General features: G+C 41.5%; 1 protein-coding gene across 9 annotated transcripts in view; it reads right to left on the minus strand.

Annotated features, from left to right (window-relative positions):
* ERBB4 (erb-b2 receptor tyrosine kinase 4) overlaps window positions 1-21,627 on the minus strand; it is a 986,993-nt gene that overhangs the window by 247,929 nt on the left and 717,437 nt on the right. For 8 of the 9 annotated variants that reach the window (XM_005279678.5, XM_005279676.4, XM_005279680.5 and 5 more), the window contains exons 6-9: window positions 11,924-12,042; window positions 7,292-7,433; window positions 5,254-5,367; window positions 4,297-4,423 (exon numbers count right to left, since the gene is read on the minus strand). In XM_005279678.5, coding sequence (XP_005279735.2) covers window positions 4,297-4,423; window positions 5,254-5,367; window positions 7,292-7,433; window positions 11,924-12,042 — 502 coding nt within the window. The remainder of the gene's footprint in view (window positions 1-4,296; window positions 4,424-5,253; window positions 5,368-7,291; window positions 7,434-11,923; window positions 12,043-21,627) is intronic. The other variant, XM_024109251.3, reaches the window with a different exon arrangement.

Below are 21,627 nucleotides of genomic sequence, written 5' to 3' on the forward strand. Positions count from 1 at the left end.
TCAGAATTCAGTGCAGTGACAGAGTAATGGGGGTCACTTCTAACCTTTACAGAGAGCATTTCCAGGTGAGCAGGAGTGAAATGAGTTCTGGAAACTTAACCTAAAGCCCAGTGGACCACAGCAATAGTGTACACTTAATTTTAGAAAATTGGGGCTCTCGTAAAAAAAGATGACAGGTTTTGAGGATTCAGCATAGAAATATAATTTTTCTTTTGAAATCCATTAATATTAAAAAAAAGCTCTCTTTGCTAAACATGAGACTACTAGATAAAACATCCCCATCCCAATGTCAGTGAGTATTTTAGGACAAAAAAATTCAAACCAATAAAGAAGAGAAGCCAATGCATCTTACGTAGCCATTTCCTCTTCTTACAGAACTGTAGGATAAGACATTCTTCCCCAACTATTCCAATTATATTTTATCGTTAGGCCACTTATTTTTATTGCCATTGCATGATAAAATCACTGAAGACACATTTTCTGTGCATGCTGATGTTAGCTCAAATCTTACCTGAGCTCTCTCTCCAAACACAGGGAATTAAGAACCTGATCCAAAGGCCACTGAAGTCAATGAGAGTCCTCTGATTGACTTCCACTGGCTTGGAATCAGGCCATAAATGAATACCTCTCATGTACCAGGGCCTTTATTAAACTAAACTGCCCTATTGTGGGACTTCTAGAGAACAAGTGAGCTGCAGTTCACTAACTTCGTACTGCAAGGGCCAACTTTCTATTGATAGCTTCCTTCATTTTGGTGGAAGGAACACACAAAGAACTTTGGGTCCCAGCTAGCTTCATATTTATTTTAATACTCCCTTCTTGAAAGGTGGTAACGAAGCAGTCCTGGAAATACCCCATCACCAGCATTGCTGGAGGGGATACATTCTGCACATGTAGTGTTCTAAAAATGCTTTGCGCAAACTGCTCTGGGTATCTTTTCCTATGAATTTCCATTCCTGAATTCCAGCTCCCGTGTCGGTGGTTAGGTGTTAAAATTATTTAAGGTGAGCTTATGGAAATGTTTTCTGTGACATTTTTTTCCTCAAGGCATACTATTTCTTTTAAACTACAAAGCTTCCAGACCATACATCGCAGCCAGTACCACCTCTGGACTATAAAGGTGTCTCATTCTGTATTTCAGCCAATGCTTTCTCGGTCTCAAACTGAATGCCAGATTCTACACACATGCATTAATGAAGTTCACTTCACTCATACACTTAGGGAGAAGCCATGTATTAACACTGACAAAGACTACGCGCATTATTGAAAGCCTATTGAAGTTAATGGAAAAGTAACATCCATTGACGTCAATGGGCTATTGACTAGGCCCTATTTATCTTCACAGGTCTTGTAAACTAACAAATGAATCAAAAGGGTGGAGATGCAATATTTTTACAAAGCTGCTCTAGAAAAGGGAAGGGTAGCATACTAAATGTATCTATTAATCAAAGAGCCAATACTGTTTATATGGTTAATGATCAACTCCCCACCAAGTGAGGGTAAAATACGAACAAGCATCTTGTACTTCATTAGGCAAAGTATTTACAAACACACACACATGCACACACACTTTTAATAACCTCTGCAATTAAAATGATTCTCCACCATTGTAAGAGCTCCTCTTAATTCTCCATTCCCCATGGACTCTTAATGTCTACGACCTGAAATATGAGCGAGTATACATTTCTAAAAAGAATAGGCTAGAATTCATCCTGAATATATGCATTCATGGAAACAACTTCCTTATTTAAAACTATGAGTGGCAAATATGTATTTGATTATTATTTCAATACACAATTTGTATGTTTTGTTTAATTCTATTTTGCAAGTTGTTCCTGCTCTTGTAACTTCCTTTCTGTAAATATACTTCATAAAATCTAATAAATTTAAAAAACAAACAAAAGCCCCTACACTATAACATTATTTTAATTCATTCTCTGAGCTCTTCTTTTTTCCAAAATGATGCATATTTCTCCAGCCTGTTCCTTTCAAGATCTATGGCCGATTTCCAATGTAATGCTCAAGATTAAGTCCACTGTGCTGCTTAAGACTGGTATTAGTCTTTTCATGCAGGACACTGATTAGAGCAGGGTATGGTTTCAACATGAATGTCACAAGCTTGTATTCCACTGTTCCAACACGGCAATATATTTTAGCTTTTTTGCTTGTCTTTTATTTCTAGTCCATGATTTAGATCCTTTTTCAGAGAATATGATTTTATTCCAAGGTCATTTTTGCCCCAGCTTCTTGCTTGATGTTACACAGATTCATTAGTACAATTCAGCTCGTAGTTTTGCTCTACATTTTTTGCAGCTAATACCCTAAAAATACTCAAAATTACATTTCACTTAATGCATTGGCTAAAGCACACAATATGTTCAGACTCCTGTACATTTTGCTTGCTGCCTTTCTTGTGTTTTCTAACCTCCTTTCCGTCATGTGAGTTTAACAAATTTATAGCAGCCTCCTTGGTTGGTCATTTGTACCTATTAGAACATGTGAGATGTGACCATTGACTCCTGGGTGACCCTCTTCAGTGATTCCCCAAGTCTGCAGTAGCACTTCTTTGAATCACTTACACCTGGTTCTTTATCCATTCCTATGCTTTATTACATTAACCGTTCACACTGTAGTCCTGCTGTGAGAGATAAGACCATCTACACAGTCAAACTCTAACTTCCCTGTTTTATCATCATCAAGCTCTAGGGTCCTGATCCAATTCCCATGGAGTCTCTACACTGACCTCAATGCATTCTGGATCATGCTGTAGGTGACGGTGCACTACAATTGGCCCCTATAACAAATTCAAATATTATGAAATCAGGCTTCTTTCGCCTCACCCCTAAGGGCAGTCTGAAAGACACATCCTGATATAGGCCGTTAAGATTTTTCTACATACCAGAACACACAGGATGACTGTGGAAAAATCCACCACTATTAGTCATGTCAAAATTCTGTTTCAGATCCTTTGTTGTAGTGTTGTTAACCATGCTTTCCCCGTGCGGTGGCAAAGTTGCAAGCATCGATTTGGCATGGGAACTGTAATTAGATCTCAGTTCTCAACATCTGATGCTGGAAACTTTAAGGAGCCTACAGATCTGATGTAACGATTTAAAAGCTATGTAGTGGCAGAAATAATTGAATAGTTTTTGTTGTTACCACACAGAAAAGAAAGAAATTATACTCATAACAGCGAAGTACTTATAGTCATAACAGCAACGTTTCCACATGCTCGACTGTGCTAATCTATCTGTGGGATTTTGTTCTTTATAATGGGTATTATTATACCTCACCAAGGTGGCACCTTAATTCACCTTGGCTGATGACTGATGCTCACGTGAGGGCTGAATTAAAAAGGAGAGCTAAACATATTTCTGTCCTACCAAAGATAATCCTTTCAGGATGAAAGGAAGACTATGTGAGAAAACTGCTAGCTGCAGTATAGGTCACCTATATCTAAACACAGAACTTCTTTCCCCGGGAGGCATTTCCATTGGGAAATGATGCCCATTCATACAAGGTGACATCAGTAGTGCAAACTGTTGGCTTTAATGGCGACCAAATGGGGCACCAAAACATAATCTAAAGTGCCGGTTAACTCTTTGGTATACCTTCCTTAAGCAAGATATAACCAGCTGAAACCTTGGTTCTTATAACTCTCTCTCTCTACAGTTGTCTCTGAACCTTTGATACACAAGGATTCAAGTCACGGATATGTCTGAACCGACACACACTGGATACAACCCCCTTGAGCGTTGTGGGTGTTTGCAATACAAACTTGAATGCACATTTCACAGCCATATCTTATCTTATGTTCAAAGTCCAGGGGGCGGCTCTTCAGCTGGCGTGCATTGTCATAGGCAAGGCCACTGTCATGGAGCTATGGCCATTTAAATCAATTAAGGATCAGCCCTCAGATCTGGATCCATATTTTGCAGATTAGGCCCATTTTTAGTTCAAGATAAGAAAATCAGTGGAAGTGAACCGTTCTTGTCCCCACAATCCCTGACCAGCTGTCACTCCAGCGGCCAGGGTTTCCTAAACTGAACATGTGACCCAATTGTGTTTCCTTTTCCCAGCACAAACTTTCTTTCTTATCCTTTGTTTCATAAAAGCTGAATGTGAGAATCAAGCTGGCAGTACCAGCACTTCAAAAAGCGAGCAGAAAACCAATTTATCTTGGGGCTTCTATTTAGTCAGGCATTCTTACAACCATATAAATCAGAAGTGTCCACAGCTAGTTCTGTCCTGCAGCCTGCCCCCTAACATACTGTGCAAAAATGTGTTAGTGCTCACCCATGAATCCCAGTGACAAGAAAGATCAGGTTCCCGTTGATCTTGGTACAGTTTATGAACTTGTCAATGTTGCTGGAGTCAACGGTTTGAGCGGACGTCAAACTCCCTGTGCCGATGCCATCACATGCTGCCAAAACAAGAACCCCATGAAAACAACTTGCAACACAATTAAATGAATCAATAAATGTTTGCTCCTTATTCACCTGAACTTTCATTTCCTCCAGGGATGGGCAGAATGATTCTGGTAAAACAAGAATCACTTAGAACCATTGCCTGCCCCTCAAAATAAACACGAGGACAAACTTGCCAAGGTTTGAAAAATATCTCTAAGAACTTGTGTTGGGAAGGCAAAGTGACTCAGGTTTCCACCCGGAAGCTTCCTGTTGAGGCAAAGGAGGGATTTAGATATTTCATCAATGCTACTGGAGGGAAAGGAGAGGATCTCTTGTCTCTCAAAGACATTCAGAGAGGAGGCTGAAGAACCTCAGGTCTCTGCTTTGGGAGAGCAGAAACTCAGCAGTTGTACTAGCAGGTTGCTGGGACATCCCACAAAGATGACAATAAAGGTAGTGAAGAATCGGGGCTTTTGGAAGTGGTCCTGAAAGGTTCCAACAGAGAAGCTTTCAAACCAGTGAATGTTAACAAATTCCAACCACCACCAATAACAAAAAACCTACAGGTCAATTCCAGTCAAACGACCAAAAACTATCCCTACTTTTCCCAAGGACGAAATGAGCCTTTTGACTATATTACCACTGTCTAGCGATAATCCTGAAATATGTTATCTTTTGGAATATTCGTCTCATGGCAGCCATCATAGTTCTATGTTCTGTGTATCCAAAGTACCCGATATCCTAGAACTTATTCATGAATACATTTAATTTAAAAGTAATACCTTGTTTGCTCTACTAGAGTGCAGAGTAAATTCAAGCAAAGCTATAATAAATGATAACCTACCTTTAGGACAAATGTCAGTGCAGGGTTTGCACATCTTTATACCGTTTTCTTCAACCTCCATCTTGGAGCTGGGACAGGCACGGACACAAGAGCTGGAATCTACCACAAAGTTATCTGTAAAGGAATAGTGCAGTGCTCAAAAACAAGCCAGTATATTAAGTTTTATTGGGGCATAATTTTGGGGGTTCTGAAAATCAATACAAGTTATTTATTGCCTTGAGTATTTTAATGATGGGTTAGATTTTCAGGAGCTCCTAAGTCAGTTAAATAATTAGGAGCCTAAGTCCCACTGAAAGTTATCGAGGCAGACTCTCCTCAGTGCCCATGTCACCTCTGAAAATAGGATGTAGGCAAGCATTTATGACAATTTTACCCAATATTATTTTGAAAAATGTTTTGAAAATATTGGCATCCCTTTTCAATCCAACTACTGAAAAAAACAGCAATGGATAGATATCTGTCTGAAGGACTTCAACAGAAGTCACATGCATGCCTACAATACCCATGTGTCCTGATATATAGTGCCTTGAGAAGAAACATACTGTGGAAAGAAAAACTAATGAAGAGTTGTTGATTTTAAATACCTGAAACTACCAAGAGAGAGAGTGAGTTATCTTAGACTTTTTTGGTGAAAATATCCTATATGTCAGCTATCTTTTGTTTCCATAGACTGCAAGTATATTGGGTACCATTAACATAATGGAGCTATTGCTGAAATCAATAAAAACAACAAGGAGTCCGGTGGCACCTTAAAGACTAACAGATTTATTTGGGCATAAGCTTTTGTGGGTAAAAACCTCACTTCTTCAGATGTAAGGTGCCACCAGACTCCTTGTTGTTTTTGTAGATACAGACTAACACGGCTACCCCCTGATGCTGAAATCAATGGCATTGCTCCTAGACTATGCTACTACTCAATGTAAGTAACAGTGGAAGAATTTAGTACTTGATATTAAGAGTCACAGTTCTTAATAGTTACCACAATGATCATGGTTTTCCCCATTGCAATTATATGGAATACCACAGTAGTGGTAAATTCTACAGTGTGATAATTGCTAAGACTTTAATGGTGCCCAATAAACTTGTGTAACCCACACACCTTCTGGGTGTGATGTTCTGTCCCATCTAGTGACACTTAGCCCACTTAGCAAGAGAGGGAGAGAGAGAAAATGAGTCTGCTCTACAGCCTTAGCTAACAACTTTTAGTTCATGCAGTAGAGGCTCATGCACTAAGCTCCAGAAGTCCCAGGTTCGATCCCGCCCGCCGATGACTGGGGTCTGTTGGCATTGCACTTGCACTTAATTTCATGCCATGGTTAGAGCTGTGCACAATATTTGCAATAATTCTCAAGCCAACTGCAAAACAGCCTGGGGTTGAGGGTCAGGACTTTCTGCAAACATGGGCAGATGAAACTGAATGGCTATCTCATGTGTCAACCCAGCATTTAAGGAAAAGGTGGGTTACAAAATTAGAGACTCATTTCTAAATTTGGGGAAGAAAGATCAGAACTAACTAGACTTCATCTTTTTTGGGGAAATAGAATGTCTGAATATCCTCCTAGTTAATTAATGTCTAGCATGCACATAATTTGTATAAACAAGTTATTTTACTGAATCTAGAATTTCTACCTTTATACAATCTTTTTCATTTAGTATAGATTTCTGCTTCACTCAATAAAGGATACTTCCTAAAGTTACCAAAGCCCAAATAAGAACATAAACATAATAAGTGTTAGTCATAAAACTGAAAGCCACTTAAGTCTCCCCCGCCCTTTGGCCATAATACAGGGCAGTTTTAGAACAGCATTCCAAAATGAAACTCTCTTTGATTAACATATAACTTCAAGGTAGTGTAATAGCTCCCGGTATGCTCTTTGGTATTTCTGCCAAAGAGCATACCGGGAGCTATTACACTATTTACTTAGCTCTAAACTTAACATTGCTTATCAATGGTTTCTTAATAGGGTTTTCTTCCTGCGGAGCTGCACAACTTGCACTTCAAGGACAATGTGAAAAAGGCAGAAGTCATGTAACTTACGTGGGCACTTCTTGACACAAAAAGCTCCATAGGTGTATTTGGCATTGTGGTTGTGCTCCAGCTGGAAGGTGGTGGGATTGTAGACAAAAGTCTGGGGGCACTGAGTGACACACGCTCCGCTGTCGTTGAAATTCATGCAGGCCTGCAACACAAGAAAGCAAGTTGATCATGTCATACCTTCTTTTGAACTGACTTACTTCAGAGCAGAACCTTGACTATCCATTCCCTACAAAGTCATTGTTGCAATTATAGTGGATGGGATACATTGTTTTTTCCTTGTCTGTGTTTAGCCACTTCTTTTCTTCTTAAGATATTATTAAAGGTATTATTATTAACATGGATAATGTCCAAAACTAACGTGGACATGGATATGTCCAAAGCCCTGAGCAATCCATTTTGAACCCATATGAACATTTTCAGTTTAAATGGAACTTGATGCCAATACATCTTGTAAAAGGGAAGCCTTATTTTTTTATTATTATTCTTACTATTAGCAATCAACTAATGGCAAACTTGACAGTTCTAAATTTGACAACAGCATACAGCTACTTATGCTGCTCATATCCTGGCTGAACACACAGTAACGATCTGTGCTGTAGAGGGCCACCTTCTGATCTCTCATGGCACAGTTCAACAGAGGGACTGAAACTCCCAATTAGACAGCAATGAGGATAAGCATTTCCCGTGCGCTAGCACAGGAGGGGGTCATTTTCCTAAGTGGCAAGTGTAACCAGGTTAGTTAATTCACACACTGGGAAGGAAAAATAGGACTCAATATTCAGGCTCCACCATACATCATTGACAGAGGACACGGCCCTGACACATTAGGAGTCAGGTGTGTGGATAAAAAGAGTAGATGAACATAGGGAAAGAATATATTGACTATGCAAGACTTGAACCTAGAGAAAACGCGGATTTCTTCATTTTCTACCATTCTGTATTGTGCCTATTGTATCAGTTACAACTGATAAGACACGCTGACAGCAAAACTCTCAAATTAGAAAAAATTCTGTCTGGTTTCAAGTTTTACATGAAAGGTTTATGCAAATAATTTGGGCCAGTGGAGGCCACCCCAAGCCTGCTCCAGGATGCTCCTTGTACGGTTGGCCATCTTGGCAACAGGATTGTGCCTTCCCATGTAACTTTATAGATCTTCCGGCAGCCTGATTGCCTCAAAACCTCTTTGGCCTGGGGATACAGCCTTCTGGTCAGCAAATAGCCAGCTGGTTCCTCTCCCTGTCTTGCTTCTTCAAAGAGCTAGCAAGAAGAGTCACAACCTCAGACCCGGGGAGGAACTTTAGGGCACTCCTCTCACATTCAGAAGCAGGAGGACTGAGCAAGGCTCCTCTGGCTCTGCACCTCTTCTAAAAGCCCTTACCTCAGTCCAGGGCCTGAGTTGCCTCAGAAGGCATCACAGAGACGGGATGAGGATGGGGCCAGCTGGGTCATACCTGAAGATTTCAGGAAGGGAGTGGGTGATAATACCCTTCCTCCAGAAGACTAGAAGGGGATGTAAGTGCTGCTGAAGGGAGAAGGCTCACCAGGGAGAGTCGGGATGAAATCATCAGCATGGAGTTCTTTGGTTACCCTACTCTGTTTGAGGTGAAGAAGAGGGTTTCCCCTTGGCCAGGAGAGTACCCTATTCACTGGGCTATGGGGTATTCTGGGGCAGGTCTTTCTAAATCTCTCCTGTTGAAACTGGTCCCCACTGTGTGTAAATAATTAAATATGCATTTGAGCAGAGGTACTAGAATTTGGGTCTTCCTCCTCCTGGTTAGTGTCCTAATCACTAGGCAGTAGTCATTCTTTCTCTCTGACCCACTGTATACAGTGTGGATCAGCTTCAAAACATCCATTTTGTGTGGGTTTAGGTGTGCTTTGAGCATGCCTCTTGAGTTGACAGCCTGTCTAAACTGAACCTGCCATTTTTGGTTCGTCAGAACCATGTATTTGAACATAGGCAGTAATTTTACAGCTCTCGGATTAATTCACCAAAATCAGTGCATTTGATTTAGTTAATTCCCAATAAAGGTAAATTCTATGATTGGATCAGGCCCTAAAAGGAGAATCATGTCTCCACTCCAGATTTATTTTTACCCCAGGTCTGAGAACATCATTAAACCTGTGTGTGTAAATACAATGAAACAGCTATGCCACAGGATGGCTATTGGCTTGCTTTCAAAGGTGAATGCACAGATTAATGAATGCCAGTGAGCGGAGAAGGACGGGAGAACTTTTCACAGCAAATATTAAAAACACTTTTACGACAGGATATTATTACAGGCTTTGAGAGGCTGCCATAATGTGCCAAAGGATTTCTTAATGCATCATGAAGTGTACTTTTGTTTATTAATAAATACTAATTTACTTTGTTTCCTCAGCACATTTTCTACATCCACTGTTGTCTTAGCAAGTACTTCATCACAAACATGACAATCCTCTGGTGATGACTTAGTAAATGCATAATCAGAATGAGGCACACCGACGATACATTATTCAAAGAGATGACACTTTCCAGGAAGAATCTATTAAAAACCAATCTAGAAGACTCAGGAAGTTTTAATTTATGACTGTAAAACTTTGTGTACCCTCATAATTGTTTCACTAACATATGCAAAACTTACAGCGCTTGTTTCTAAACGTGCCCAAGATGCATATGAAAGAAAAAAAAATGCATAGGGAAAAATCAAGATGTACATCTCAATTAAAAAATAAATAGCTACATTTTCTCCAAGACGTTGATCCAGTGTCCCTGCATGTCCCCCACTATAGCCCAAAAGGGTAGTACGTCTACCCCAGCACATGATAGGAAGGAAATGAGTTGTTCTCAAGGCTGTTGAACACTAAGGCTTTGATTTTCATTTATACTAAAGGCCCCTGGCATCCCCCTGGCGCCCTTTGTATTTTCACACTGGAGGAGCACAAAAGTGCTAACATGATTTTTAGCACAGGCATTTCCATAATTGCTACAGAGAAGCTCCAGAAAAATGTGGAGTGTTCAATGGCCCGTAGAAATCACATTTTCTCCTGTGCGCTGTGGTGTTACAGAAATAATACTGTAACAAATACATGGCCTCCTAACACTTCAAGACGGATCGGTGTGTGGTTAAAGCGACAGATTGGGACTCAGAAGATATGGGATCAAGTCATAGCTCTGCCACAGACTTCTGAAGTGGCCTTGTGCAAGTTACTTAACAAGTCCTCCAATTGTAAAACGGGTAATAATACTTTCTCTCATAGTTTGTCTAGTTAGACTGTGTGGGACAGGGACTGTCTCTTATTGGGTCTGATGGAAAGCCCACTGAAGTCAACATAAGGGCTTCCACTGACTTCCAGTTAACTTTGAACAATGTCCACTATGTGTATTTTCAATACTGTGTTAAATAGGGCTCCGATTGCAGTTGGCAGCTTTAGTTGCTTGCTGCTGTAAATAACAATAATGTGATGGCTGTCACGATGCTGCAGTCCAAGGTCACTCAGAAGTTCACAGTGGTGACAGGGATAGAACTAGACCTGTATACTGCAAAGCACAGGCCCTTACCACTAGAGCTATAGGAGAAGATTTGTGTGTCTGTGACACAGCTGAATAGTTCTGCTTCCATCCAAGAGAGGCAAATGTACACATACATTCTAGCCAGTCCAATACTATCTATTGGGCTATAAAATAAAATATACAAGATTAGCACAGCTTATGCCATGCACAATGGTCTTTCCTTATGCCATCTGAGAGAGATTTTCAACAAGATCTAAGAGTTCGGCTTCCATTTCCTCTGAAAACATCACCTTCTATGCTGGTATATTAGCATAGGTTAGTTCAGATCCTAACCTGAAATTACTAGGGCAAATTTAGGTGTGTACCCAGCTTCCACTGAAGATATTAGCAGACTGTGTATCTTTGTGAGGTAGTGTGATGAAGGTACATGAATTTCTTTCCACGGTAATAGGAGTAAAGGCTGCTTTCTGAGTTACACAACTAATTGACTGCATCTGGGAAGAATTTGGCCATATTGAGAATGTCTGTTCGAGAAAATTCAGTTTTAACCCTTTTTCTTTTTGAAAGGATGTAGTGTGCGCAGTTGGATTTTAGTGAATAGGAAACAATTTTTCTTCTCTTTCTTCTAAGACGCACACCGCTGTTGAATAGGTGAATTTGTTTAAATGCAGCCTGGGAAGCATAAAAAAAACCATCTTTAACTAAGAAGCCAAATTGTATTCTCAAACTTCAGACAAAAAATATACAAAGCAAAATACATTATATAAGTGTGTGTGTGTGTGTGTGTATATATAAACCCTTCAGCCCAAAATGTAATGATAAATGCCTATAAAAGTTCCCCACCATCTATAAAAGCTAATTATAGAAAAATGAAAGATAAAAATCACATAGATTAGCATATTAATGGCTCCAAATCTGTATTTGTAAATCTCATAAATCTTTTAATGAGTAATATAAGCTGATAAGTAATGTAAATGTAATAGGAAAAATATGAAATGAGAAAATGTGCAGCTGAAAGCTTGAAACGTGGAGGCAATTCAATTAAAGGTGACCAAAAAATCATGAATTTCATGGATTAAAGCTAAGCACTTGCACTGTGGCCGGTGGGATGAGTGAAATTAGGTAACTCCCAAACATACAAAGCAATCAGTGTCTTTAGGTCCGGAACAGCCTCCAGCGCATTCCCGATGGCAGCAGTCACTGACGTACGGCCCGTAGCAACGTCCATCACATTGCTCTGCGCACACTGTCTTTGTCACTGGAAAGGACAGAGGAATCAGCTGTCAAGAGAGAGCTGTTTAAACTGAACAGGGATATTTAAAAAAAAAACAAATCAACAAAGACAATGGAGTATTAAGAAGAGAACATCTGATTCTCTGTAATAACCTCTAGGCCAGGGGTCACTCATGTCCTGTGTAATATCCCATCTACAAAGGAACATGAAAATGCCCAGGTGGTAGGACAGATATGTCTGGATTTATGAGGATTTGTTCTTTTAACCTTGGGAAGGCAGCGCAAATCCTGAATCTCTCATTTTCAGGGAGTTAGCAAAGGTTGATGGTTGGCTGGGAAAAAGCCTATTGTGATATGAATCACTTTTAATGTATATCAGAAGAATCATAGAATATCAGAGTTGGAAGTGACCTCAGGAGGTCATCTAGTCCAACCCCCAGCTCAAAGCAGGACCAATCCCCCAATTTTTTTTTTTTGCATCCCAGATCCCTAAATGCCCCCATCAAGGATTGAACTCACAGCCCAATGACAGGGGTATGTAACAATATGCAGAAACTCAGAGTTAGTTGAGCAAAATCATAGGGCCATATTTTGTCCTCAACTAGCACCCATGTAGCCAATGCTGCTGAATGGACCTATCAGAGCAGCATATAGGTCATGTACTGTAACATACCACACTGCAGTTTTCTACATTTTTTTCGAAATGCTACACTCAAGCCTAATTTTCAGACAGAAAGGACTACATTCAGCCCTGTTGTAAGCCTTTAATGGCATTACCCTCATCTATGCCAGGGTTAAATTTGATCTAATGTGTCAGGAACCAACTGAGTATCTTCTGTTTCTCAGTACTTACGTATCACTGTGTTCTTTAAAACATAAGCAATTGTGGCACTTAAAAGCTGCATCAACCAGGGGACATTTCGTTTCCTAACTGACTTCAGTGGCACTAGGATTTAGCGCAAGGTCTTCCACATTACCAAAAAAAAATTAAAATCAAATCCTCTACATTTTATCCCGTTAAGTATCAAGTCGTCTTCTCCCGGTGAAAGAACTATTGGTCCACACTCATAAAACATGCAAGAAGTTGATACTTATCAAAACAGATACAATTTCCTAAATTCCTGATGATTCAAAGTCAGTAAGTCAGCAACCAGACAGTGCTCTTCAGTGTAATAGTTAGATTGAACCTACTGAACTCTGTCTAATTGAAACATGAATCCCTCTTCAATGATTCATTGTATTAAAAGGCTGTAAAAGGAGGTTTTTGGAGTTCTCAGTAAGAAATCGGAAAAGTTCACTGAGGGCTCGGTTTTATTTTTTGTAAGATGAAACATACACGTTGTTTCTTCACAAACTCATAATGATCTTCCCTTTATAGCCCTGCTTCTCATACTGAAGGATCCCAAACAGGGCCGTCTCCAGGGTTTTGGCCACCCCAAGCAGCCCAAAAAAAAAAAAAAAAAAAGCCGTGATCGCGATCTGCGGCGGCAATTCAACAGAAGGTTCTTCGCTCCGAGCGGGAGTGAGGGACTGTCAGCCGAATTGCCGCCGAATAGCTGGACCTGCCGCCCCTCTCCGGAGTGGCCGCCCCAAGCACCTGGGGAGGCACCTCAGGGCGGGGGTGGGGGAGCTGCCGCAGGGCTCGGAGAGGGGGCGGAGCAGAGGTGAGCTGGGGTGGGGAGCTGCCGCACGGCTCCCTGGGCCAGGGGGAGTGGGGAGCTGCCACAGGGAGGGCGCCTCAGGGCGGAGAGGGGGTGGGGAGCTGCCACGGTGGGGGCACCTCAGGGTGGAGGGGGGGTGGGGAGCTGCCTCAGGGTGGGGGGACGGGGAGCTGTTGCAGGGCTTGGGGAGGGCGCAAGGTGGAAGTTTCACCTAGGGCGCGAAACATCCTTTCACCGGCCCTTCATGATGGGGCACTGTTTCAGTACTGACCGAGGCAAAAAGTGCTACTTCTTTAAACACCAGCACCACTTCCTGAAACAAACAGGTGTCTTTAGGGATAACAAGAGGCAGTTTAGTAGTAGACAGTGCACTAGATTGGGAGTCAGGAGACCTGGGTTCTAATCCCAGTGCTAACACTCACTTTGGGCAAATCACTTTACCTCTATTTCCCTTCACAACTTTTGGCTACCTTGTCTCTTTATACTGCAAGCTCTCTGGTGCCACAGTCTCTCGCCATATGTTGATACAGTGCAATGGAGCTTCTAAATTGGTTAAAAGCAACAAAGAATCCTGAGGCACCTGATGCGTCTGACGAAGTGGGTATTCCCCCCCCGAAAGCTTATGCTCCAATACATCTGTTAGTCTATAAGGTGCCACAGGACTCTGTGTTGCTTTTTACAGATCCAGACTAACACGGCTACCCCACTGTTACCTTCTGAATTGGTTGAGGCTTCTAAGTGCTAATGTGGTACAAATAAATGCTAATCATACCACATTCACATATGAAGCCAATTAAATCTCATTTGGCTTGTGAACTATGACAGGATCACAGCACACCACAGTCTGGCTGTAGGCCATATTGCAAGGGGACTTTGTTTAATGGGAAAAAATGGGAGAAGTCAACAGTTTACAGGGAACCCTACAGACCATTGGATGTGGAACTTCAGCAAGTTCTGCTTCAAGCTGTCTTTGGCAGAGGAGTAATGATGCTACAATCCTATAATTAACCTTAATTGACCACTTTGTTCAAAAGCAGATCAGTGCTTGTGTATGGAAAATATTTTTCAAGTGTTCAAAAAAAAACAAAAAACAAACAACAACCCAAAACCCCCTACCAACTTTCTCCTCTACACGTATTTTAATAAATTGATGATTTCTCATACGTAAAAACTATATTTAAGAAAATACAGGATTTTTATAGTGTAAATGAACCTATTTTTCAAGGTGAAGTCCCCTCGCTCTCTATTAGAACTTTAGATAATGCAAAAAACTATTTAAAAACATAACATTTATGTATGGAATAAAGATGTAAATAAGCAAAGAGAAGGTAAGAAGCAATCATCATTTAAGATCTAAAGGAGAAAAGTGATGCACTCAGAATAATTTTATCCATCTTGATAACTAAAACAAGCTCATGGATAGAAAATATTTTCTTTGTGACTTATGCAAACTGAATTGCAGCACAAATGGAAGATTTCTGTAAAGCAAACCCACTTACTGCCAACTTACTAGTAGGAAGAACAGACAGAGCTTATTTAAATTACTTTAAATAAACATATATCAATGCAACCTCAAAACAGATATGCAAATCAATAAATATATCTAAGCACAACTGGTGATCTGCAGTACATAACCACCATAGCAACATTAACTGATAGGGTCTGATCCTCAGCAGGTGTATTTAAGTCAATGGAAGTATGCTGATTTATAACAGCTGATAATTTCCTCATATTGGACTGTGTCTGTCTTTCAATATCAATTCATTATTCAATATATTTATTAATTGGTATATACAGATAAATAAAGCTCATTAGTGCAAGGAAGTTTCTAATGAAAGCCTATCTATTTTACTATAGTCTGAAAGTTTGGTACAGTGTTAACTCCCATGTGAATATTGGTACCTTCTAACTCATTTTAACAAACATTTCACTACAAATGTGACTCTTAGTGCTCTGTTTAAAGCACATAGCACACATGTGGTTGATGTAAAATAACAAGGAATGACTGTAATAAACAATCCAAGGTGTTATAGGTAGGAATGGGAGGAAGCATCGGGATAAAATAAGAAACGCTGTGTGCTTAACCCTTTCAGATCTCACTAAATCATTTTTGTTCTATAAGTTCTATAATGAATGATTAATGTTTCCCCCCTCTTCATTTCTTCATGGCTCTCCAGTTTCTAGTTTTGAGCGAGGGCTAGAAGCAGAAATGCCAGAATTTTTCAATGAAAAGCTATTCTCACTAGATATTTGAGCTGGCTTATATAAAGCAGTATCCGAAAACTAGAGAGAAACCACGATTTTAGGAAATTTACAACCTAATTTCTGGATTAAAGACATTTGATTAATTTCAGATTATAGCTTCAGAAAAGTCTCCGAAATTTGTAGATACTTATCTAAATTAAGCTGAATCTTTTGTAGGTTTATCCATCATTGGTCATAAAAAGTGTTACCACTATACTATCAACCCATTTTTTTAAGTGAGAGAGTTAGTACAGGCACAAATTTTGCTATATGATTAGGTTTGGTTCAAATCAATGCCGTTTTAAATACATGAAGGTTACTTATCTATAGTTGGAGTCCTATGAGACGGCCTTACAATAAAAGCCTCTTCTAGCACTGTAAACTATAGTGCTCCCACGCCCCCCACTCCAACCCCTCCCCTCAGCATCTAGATCTACTGAGGGTGAGGCCAAAAAGGGAGCTGAGTGCTCTCACCACCTCATTTCCTTCCACCACAAAGCCAGAGGCACAGAACAACAAGGACTCTGACAGAGAAAAGAAGGTGCGTGGGAAGGGTGACTATGCAGAGCCATCTTGAAGAACTCCGGTTTCAGGTAAGAGACCTTCATTTCTGCTCTGCATATTCCCACTGATGGGATAGTCTAATAAGCAGTGCTGCAACTAACCTGGAGGTGGGAACAGAGTCCTCGTTGACTAGAGACTGAAGCACTGCCTGGCTGAAACTAGCACCCTCTGGCAGAAAAGCTCTGCCTTCTATGGACTCCAGTATGGCACCTAGAAAAGGGATCTTTTGTGAAGGGCAGAGGATTGACTTTGGGTGGCTGAGAAAGAGCTTGAGGTCTGAAAAGAGATTGGTGGTGAAGACCATATGGTTTAATGGATCCTCACATAAGGACAACTTTGGTAGCCAGTCATCTAAATAGGGGTAAACAAAAATACACTCATTCCTCAGATAAGCTGCTACCGCAAAGAGACATTTTGTAAAAACTCTGGGTGCCACTGAAAGGCCAAATGGAAGACCCTGAACAGGAAGTGGTGATTGCCCACCACAAATCGAAGGTACTTGCAATGATTTTTCAGAATAGAAATATATCCTTTGCATTGAGAGTTGTGAACCAATCCATGACCAACAGCAAAGGGATTATGGTGGCCAGAATCCAACATGTGGAATCAAAACTTCCAAATGTATTTATTTAAATCCCTTAAATCCAGTATCAGCCAAAAAACAAAACAAAAAAACAAAAAAACAAAAACCAATCCTTCTTCTGTACCAGGGAATAAAATCCCTGACCCCTCAGGTTCAGGAACCTTTTCAACTGCTCCTATCAGAAGTATTTTTTTCACTTCTGTGACAAGCATCACCTCAGGAGAAGAGTCACTGAAGGAGGAGGGTAGGGGAGTTGGGAGGAGGCAAAATTCTTAGTTGTACAGCATAGCCTCTTTCTACAATCCCTAGAACCTATTGTGTCACTGTAATTTGCCTCCATTTGTTGATGAAGTGGACTAGCCTTTCTCTAAAGAAAAGGGTACATTGAACTCATCTGACTGGTTCTCAAATCCTGATTGTCCCTTCAAAACTGATGCTTGTTATGCTGTGACAATGACGCTGATGAGGAAGCCGTTTGTTTAGATTCGGATCTTGGCTTCAAAAGTCTTTTCCTATAGTGTCCCTGGGAGGATGCTGGCATTGCTGGGTCACCAAAGGATAAGATTCCTTTAGCAGAAGGAATCAAACCCAGAGAGCGAGCTGTCAATCTTAGGTCCTTCAGTTTTCCCAGCAATTCACCCCTCTTCTCAATTAAAAAAACCCCTGCCTTCAAAAGGAAGATCCTCCAGCTTAATTCTAGAGCCCATAGCTAGGAAGGAGAAATGAAGCCACGCGTGCCACCTGATAGTCAAAGCAGACTCAAGTGCTCTGGCAGCAGAGTCTGAAGCATGAAACGAGGTGCTGGGTGTATGATTGGCTACATCGTGGCCCTCCATTAAAATGGTTCTCACCACCCTTCTTCTGTTATCAGGCAAGTCCAGTAAAAACAATGTCATACTTTCCCAGAGATGTAATTGGTAACAGGCAATGACCGCCTAATAATTAGCCACCCATAGTGAGGGATGATGAAAAGAATATCTTTCTCTCCAACAAATCAATCCGTTCCCCCTCTTTATCAGCTGGGGTGGGACATGATAGACCAGATCTCGCCATGTTACTGGAAGCAGCTACCTTGGGGACAGGGTGGCTGTGAAAATAGGAAAGCCTCTCAGAGGGCACCCGAGACAGCTTGTTAACTTTCTTAGAAACACGTTGGCAAGAAGCAGGCGTAGTCCACATGGATTTAGCCGGCTGTAGCAATCCATCCATAATGGGTACAGATATTGTACTAGTTGAAGTAGCCACGAGACTATCACACACCAGGTGACAAGTCTCTTCTGCAGGCACTGCAGGAAGATTTGAAGTGGACACTATAATATCCACAAAGTTATGGAATTCCATAGTGTCCTCGGAAGGAGAGGAGGACGAAGCCACCCCCACGTGTTCATCCAGTGATAAATCAGGCTTATCATAGAATCATAGAATATCAGGGCTGGAAGGCACCTCAGGAGGTCATCTAGTCCAACCGCCTGCTTATAGTCCATTTCCAAATGCTCCTGACTGAAGACAGAAGGTACCTCCTTGTATTCTTCCTCAAACAGTGTTTAAGGCATCACTGTCTGTAAGGTCAACAGATTCAGAGGAGTGGAATTCAAGATTTCTGGACTGCTAAATCCTTAACAGATGAAACATTACCTCTCCATCCACTCGGACAGTAATTAAACTCATGAGGTGGCTTCCAGTAAGGCTATGGGTCCCGGATTGCCAGTCTCCCCAACAATTAGGATTTGGGAAGGAGGAAGAGGACCACAGAGTGGTATAAAGTGAGCCACTGGTCTCTGTATTCATCCTCTATCTTCCTCCTGGTAAGGATTCGAGTCTGGATCCAATATGGAATGTAATGGTGATAATAGTGGATCCAAAGGGAAAAATGGAGATCTGGCTCTTTGGGGAGACCCTGCAGAGGTCCAAGGTAAAGGAAGCAAAGGGTAATTCTAGGGAAGGCCAACAGTGTCTTCTGGCCTCTTCCATTTAACAGCGGATGGGGAAGATGGCTTCAGAACTGGGGAAATACTTCTCCTTTTGGAACCCCTGTGATTTCCCACTCAAAACCGACGAAGCAAACAGAGCCGGCAGGTGAACCTGGGATATCATGGTGACAGAGTTTTCTGGAACTGAGGACATAATCGGAACCAACCAAAGAACTGACAGCGGATCCGAAAACGACATCAGATCCAACATTCCGTACCACTCCATTATCCCTGGCTATGAAAGATGGAACGGCTCTCCGCCAGGTAACCATAGCAGTCTTGTCAGCATCTGATGGATCCAACGGTTCTACTGCATGGGAATTGGCACTGCTAACACTGCCCAGCACGGATGTTTTTTGGTCTCCCAGCCTCTTTTTCCACAACAGACAGAACCAGAGGCACCGATGACCCAGTTTCTGACACACTGAGCAATTGCATCTTCTTGGATGCGAAAGCTGAAGTCAGAACTAGCCCTGGTCCCGCAGATGCAAGGTTTCCATTGGGGTCGCTTAGTTGGGAAGCACAAGGTATGGCAATGGTGAGGGTGGCCGAACTCTCTCAACCTCTCTTACAGAACAGGGGCCGATGGAGCCGACCACATGGCCCTCGGTTCGGACATCTGTAGCCTTAGAGGCTTGATTGAGGGAGCCGCAGGCACCGAGTCGGACCCCACCAGGACTTGAAGACCTCCAGTTGCTTGGAGCTGCTGGTAGCCACAGGAACAGAGACTGCTCTGTTTGACCTAGGATCTGTGTCTTGATCAGGTCCAAAAGATCTAGCCTCAAGGGCTTCCTTTAGGAAAAGGAGTTGCAAGTGAGTTCCTATCCTGGCGTGCTCTGGGATTAAAGATTCAGAAAATCCAACACCCAGAAGGCGAGTCTCCTTCTCCCAGGCACTTGAGGCACTGCATGTTCATCGGATGCTGGGCAGACAGCTGGGCAGGAAGCCCGCTTCTTGAATCCTGGCTGTTTCTGTTTCTTCAGTTCCTCGATCACCTGGACTCCATAGAAACCCTAATTCACTAACCAAACAAAAGAAGCTAACACAGACTATTTCTAGCAGTAAGACACTGCGACTCTGAGGAGAGTTCACATCCATCCAGGCTGGCAGGGGAAGTTGGTGGGAAGGAGCACCACCCACTGTATAGTCTTGCTCTGAGTGCGCTGTGATGCTGAGGGGAGGGGCGCGAGGGGTGCGGGAGTGCGCTAATTGACCCTGCCGGAAGATGTTTTTCCTGTGAGACACCACAAGGAGGCGCAGTACCCATAAATGGCAATATGGAGAGCCACTCAGAGAATTGCAAGAATTTAAGGGAGCAATGGGATCTGTATCTAGATCTAGGTTTGAATTTAAAGCTATGGAAGTTCTCCATCAGAATGCGCTGAACAGAACCTGAAATGTGAACAGTAGCAGTCACTGGATGACAAAGTTCAAAATCCTGATCCAAATTTTGTAGCCATCCATAAATATGAGTGATCAATATTTCGTAGGGTTTGTGTTGTCATTTTGCATCCCCGAAACACGTAGAAAAATTAAAGTGAATGAGGAACAAATCAGCCAGATCAGCAAGGAGAATCGTGTATTCTGTGATATCTATGTTCAAAACCAAAGCAAAAGAAAAAAGAAAACTAAAGAAATAGAACTTTAAAACAAGCCTGCACAGCACTGGAGGCTAAGCCAGAAAGTGAGGCTTACAGCAATGTGACTGTACTGCTGCTCCTGCTGCCTCATTGCCTCCCAGGTGGGAAATCTTGCTTCAGAAAGAGGTAGGTATTTCTACTTATAGGAGCCAGCTGCTGCTTGGCTCCTAAGGAGTTCCCTAGAGAACCCCTTTCCCCACCCCCAGGAAGTGAGATTGTCTGGGCGCAGGGAGAGTGTGTTTACAAATTACTGAGGGGAATTTAAAGTTTAAAAAGCACTATAAGGGGGTATAGAGAATAATTGGTTTTAGCTGCTTCTCAATACTTCTCTTAACCCCATTATTGTGCGAGCGTCCAGCTACCACCAAACCACTGGCTTCTTGGTAAAACTGTAAGTACATAACAATTATGCATCTAAATTTTATTTTTCATTATTTTTAAAAATAATCATAATTGTACCCTAGTTTATCCCAGAAAAAGTTTAAATCTTTTTTCCCCATTTCATTTGGGTCAACTTCTTCTTCTCTAAATGTTTTTAACAAAGCCCTGTGGGTAAAATTTTCAAAAGCACCTAATAACTTAGGAGCCTAAAGTCCTGTTTTCAAAAGTGAATTAGGGCCAGATTTTTAAAACTATGAGGGCATCTAAAATGCAAATAGGCACCTAGTGGGTATTTTAAAAGTGCCTAGGCACCTAGTCTATTGATTTCAATATGAGTTAAGCCCCTTTTCAAAATCCCACTCGGTGCCTATCTGCATCTTTAGACACCTAACTATCTTTAAAAATCTGGCCCTTAGACATTTAGGATCTTAAGTCTCATTGAAAGTGAACAAGATTTAACCTATAAGGACCAGATTTTCCAAGATAGTTAGGCACCTAGTGGAATTTTCAAAAGCACCTAAGCAGGAAAGGTGCCTGAACTGCTTAGGCTCTTTGACAATACCATAA

This window comes from Chrysemys picta, chromosome 11, assembly GCF_011386835.1.
Source record: "Chrysemys picta bellii isolate R12L10 chromosome 11, ASM1138683v2, whole genome shotgun sequence".
NCBI classification, from domain to species: domain Eukaryota; kingdom Metazoa; phylum Chordata; order Testudines; family Emydidae; genus Chrysemys; species Chrysemys picta.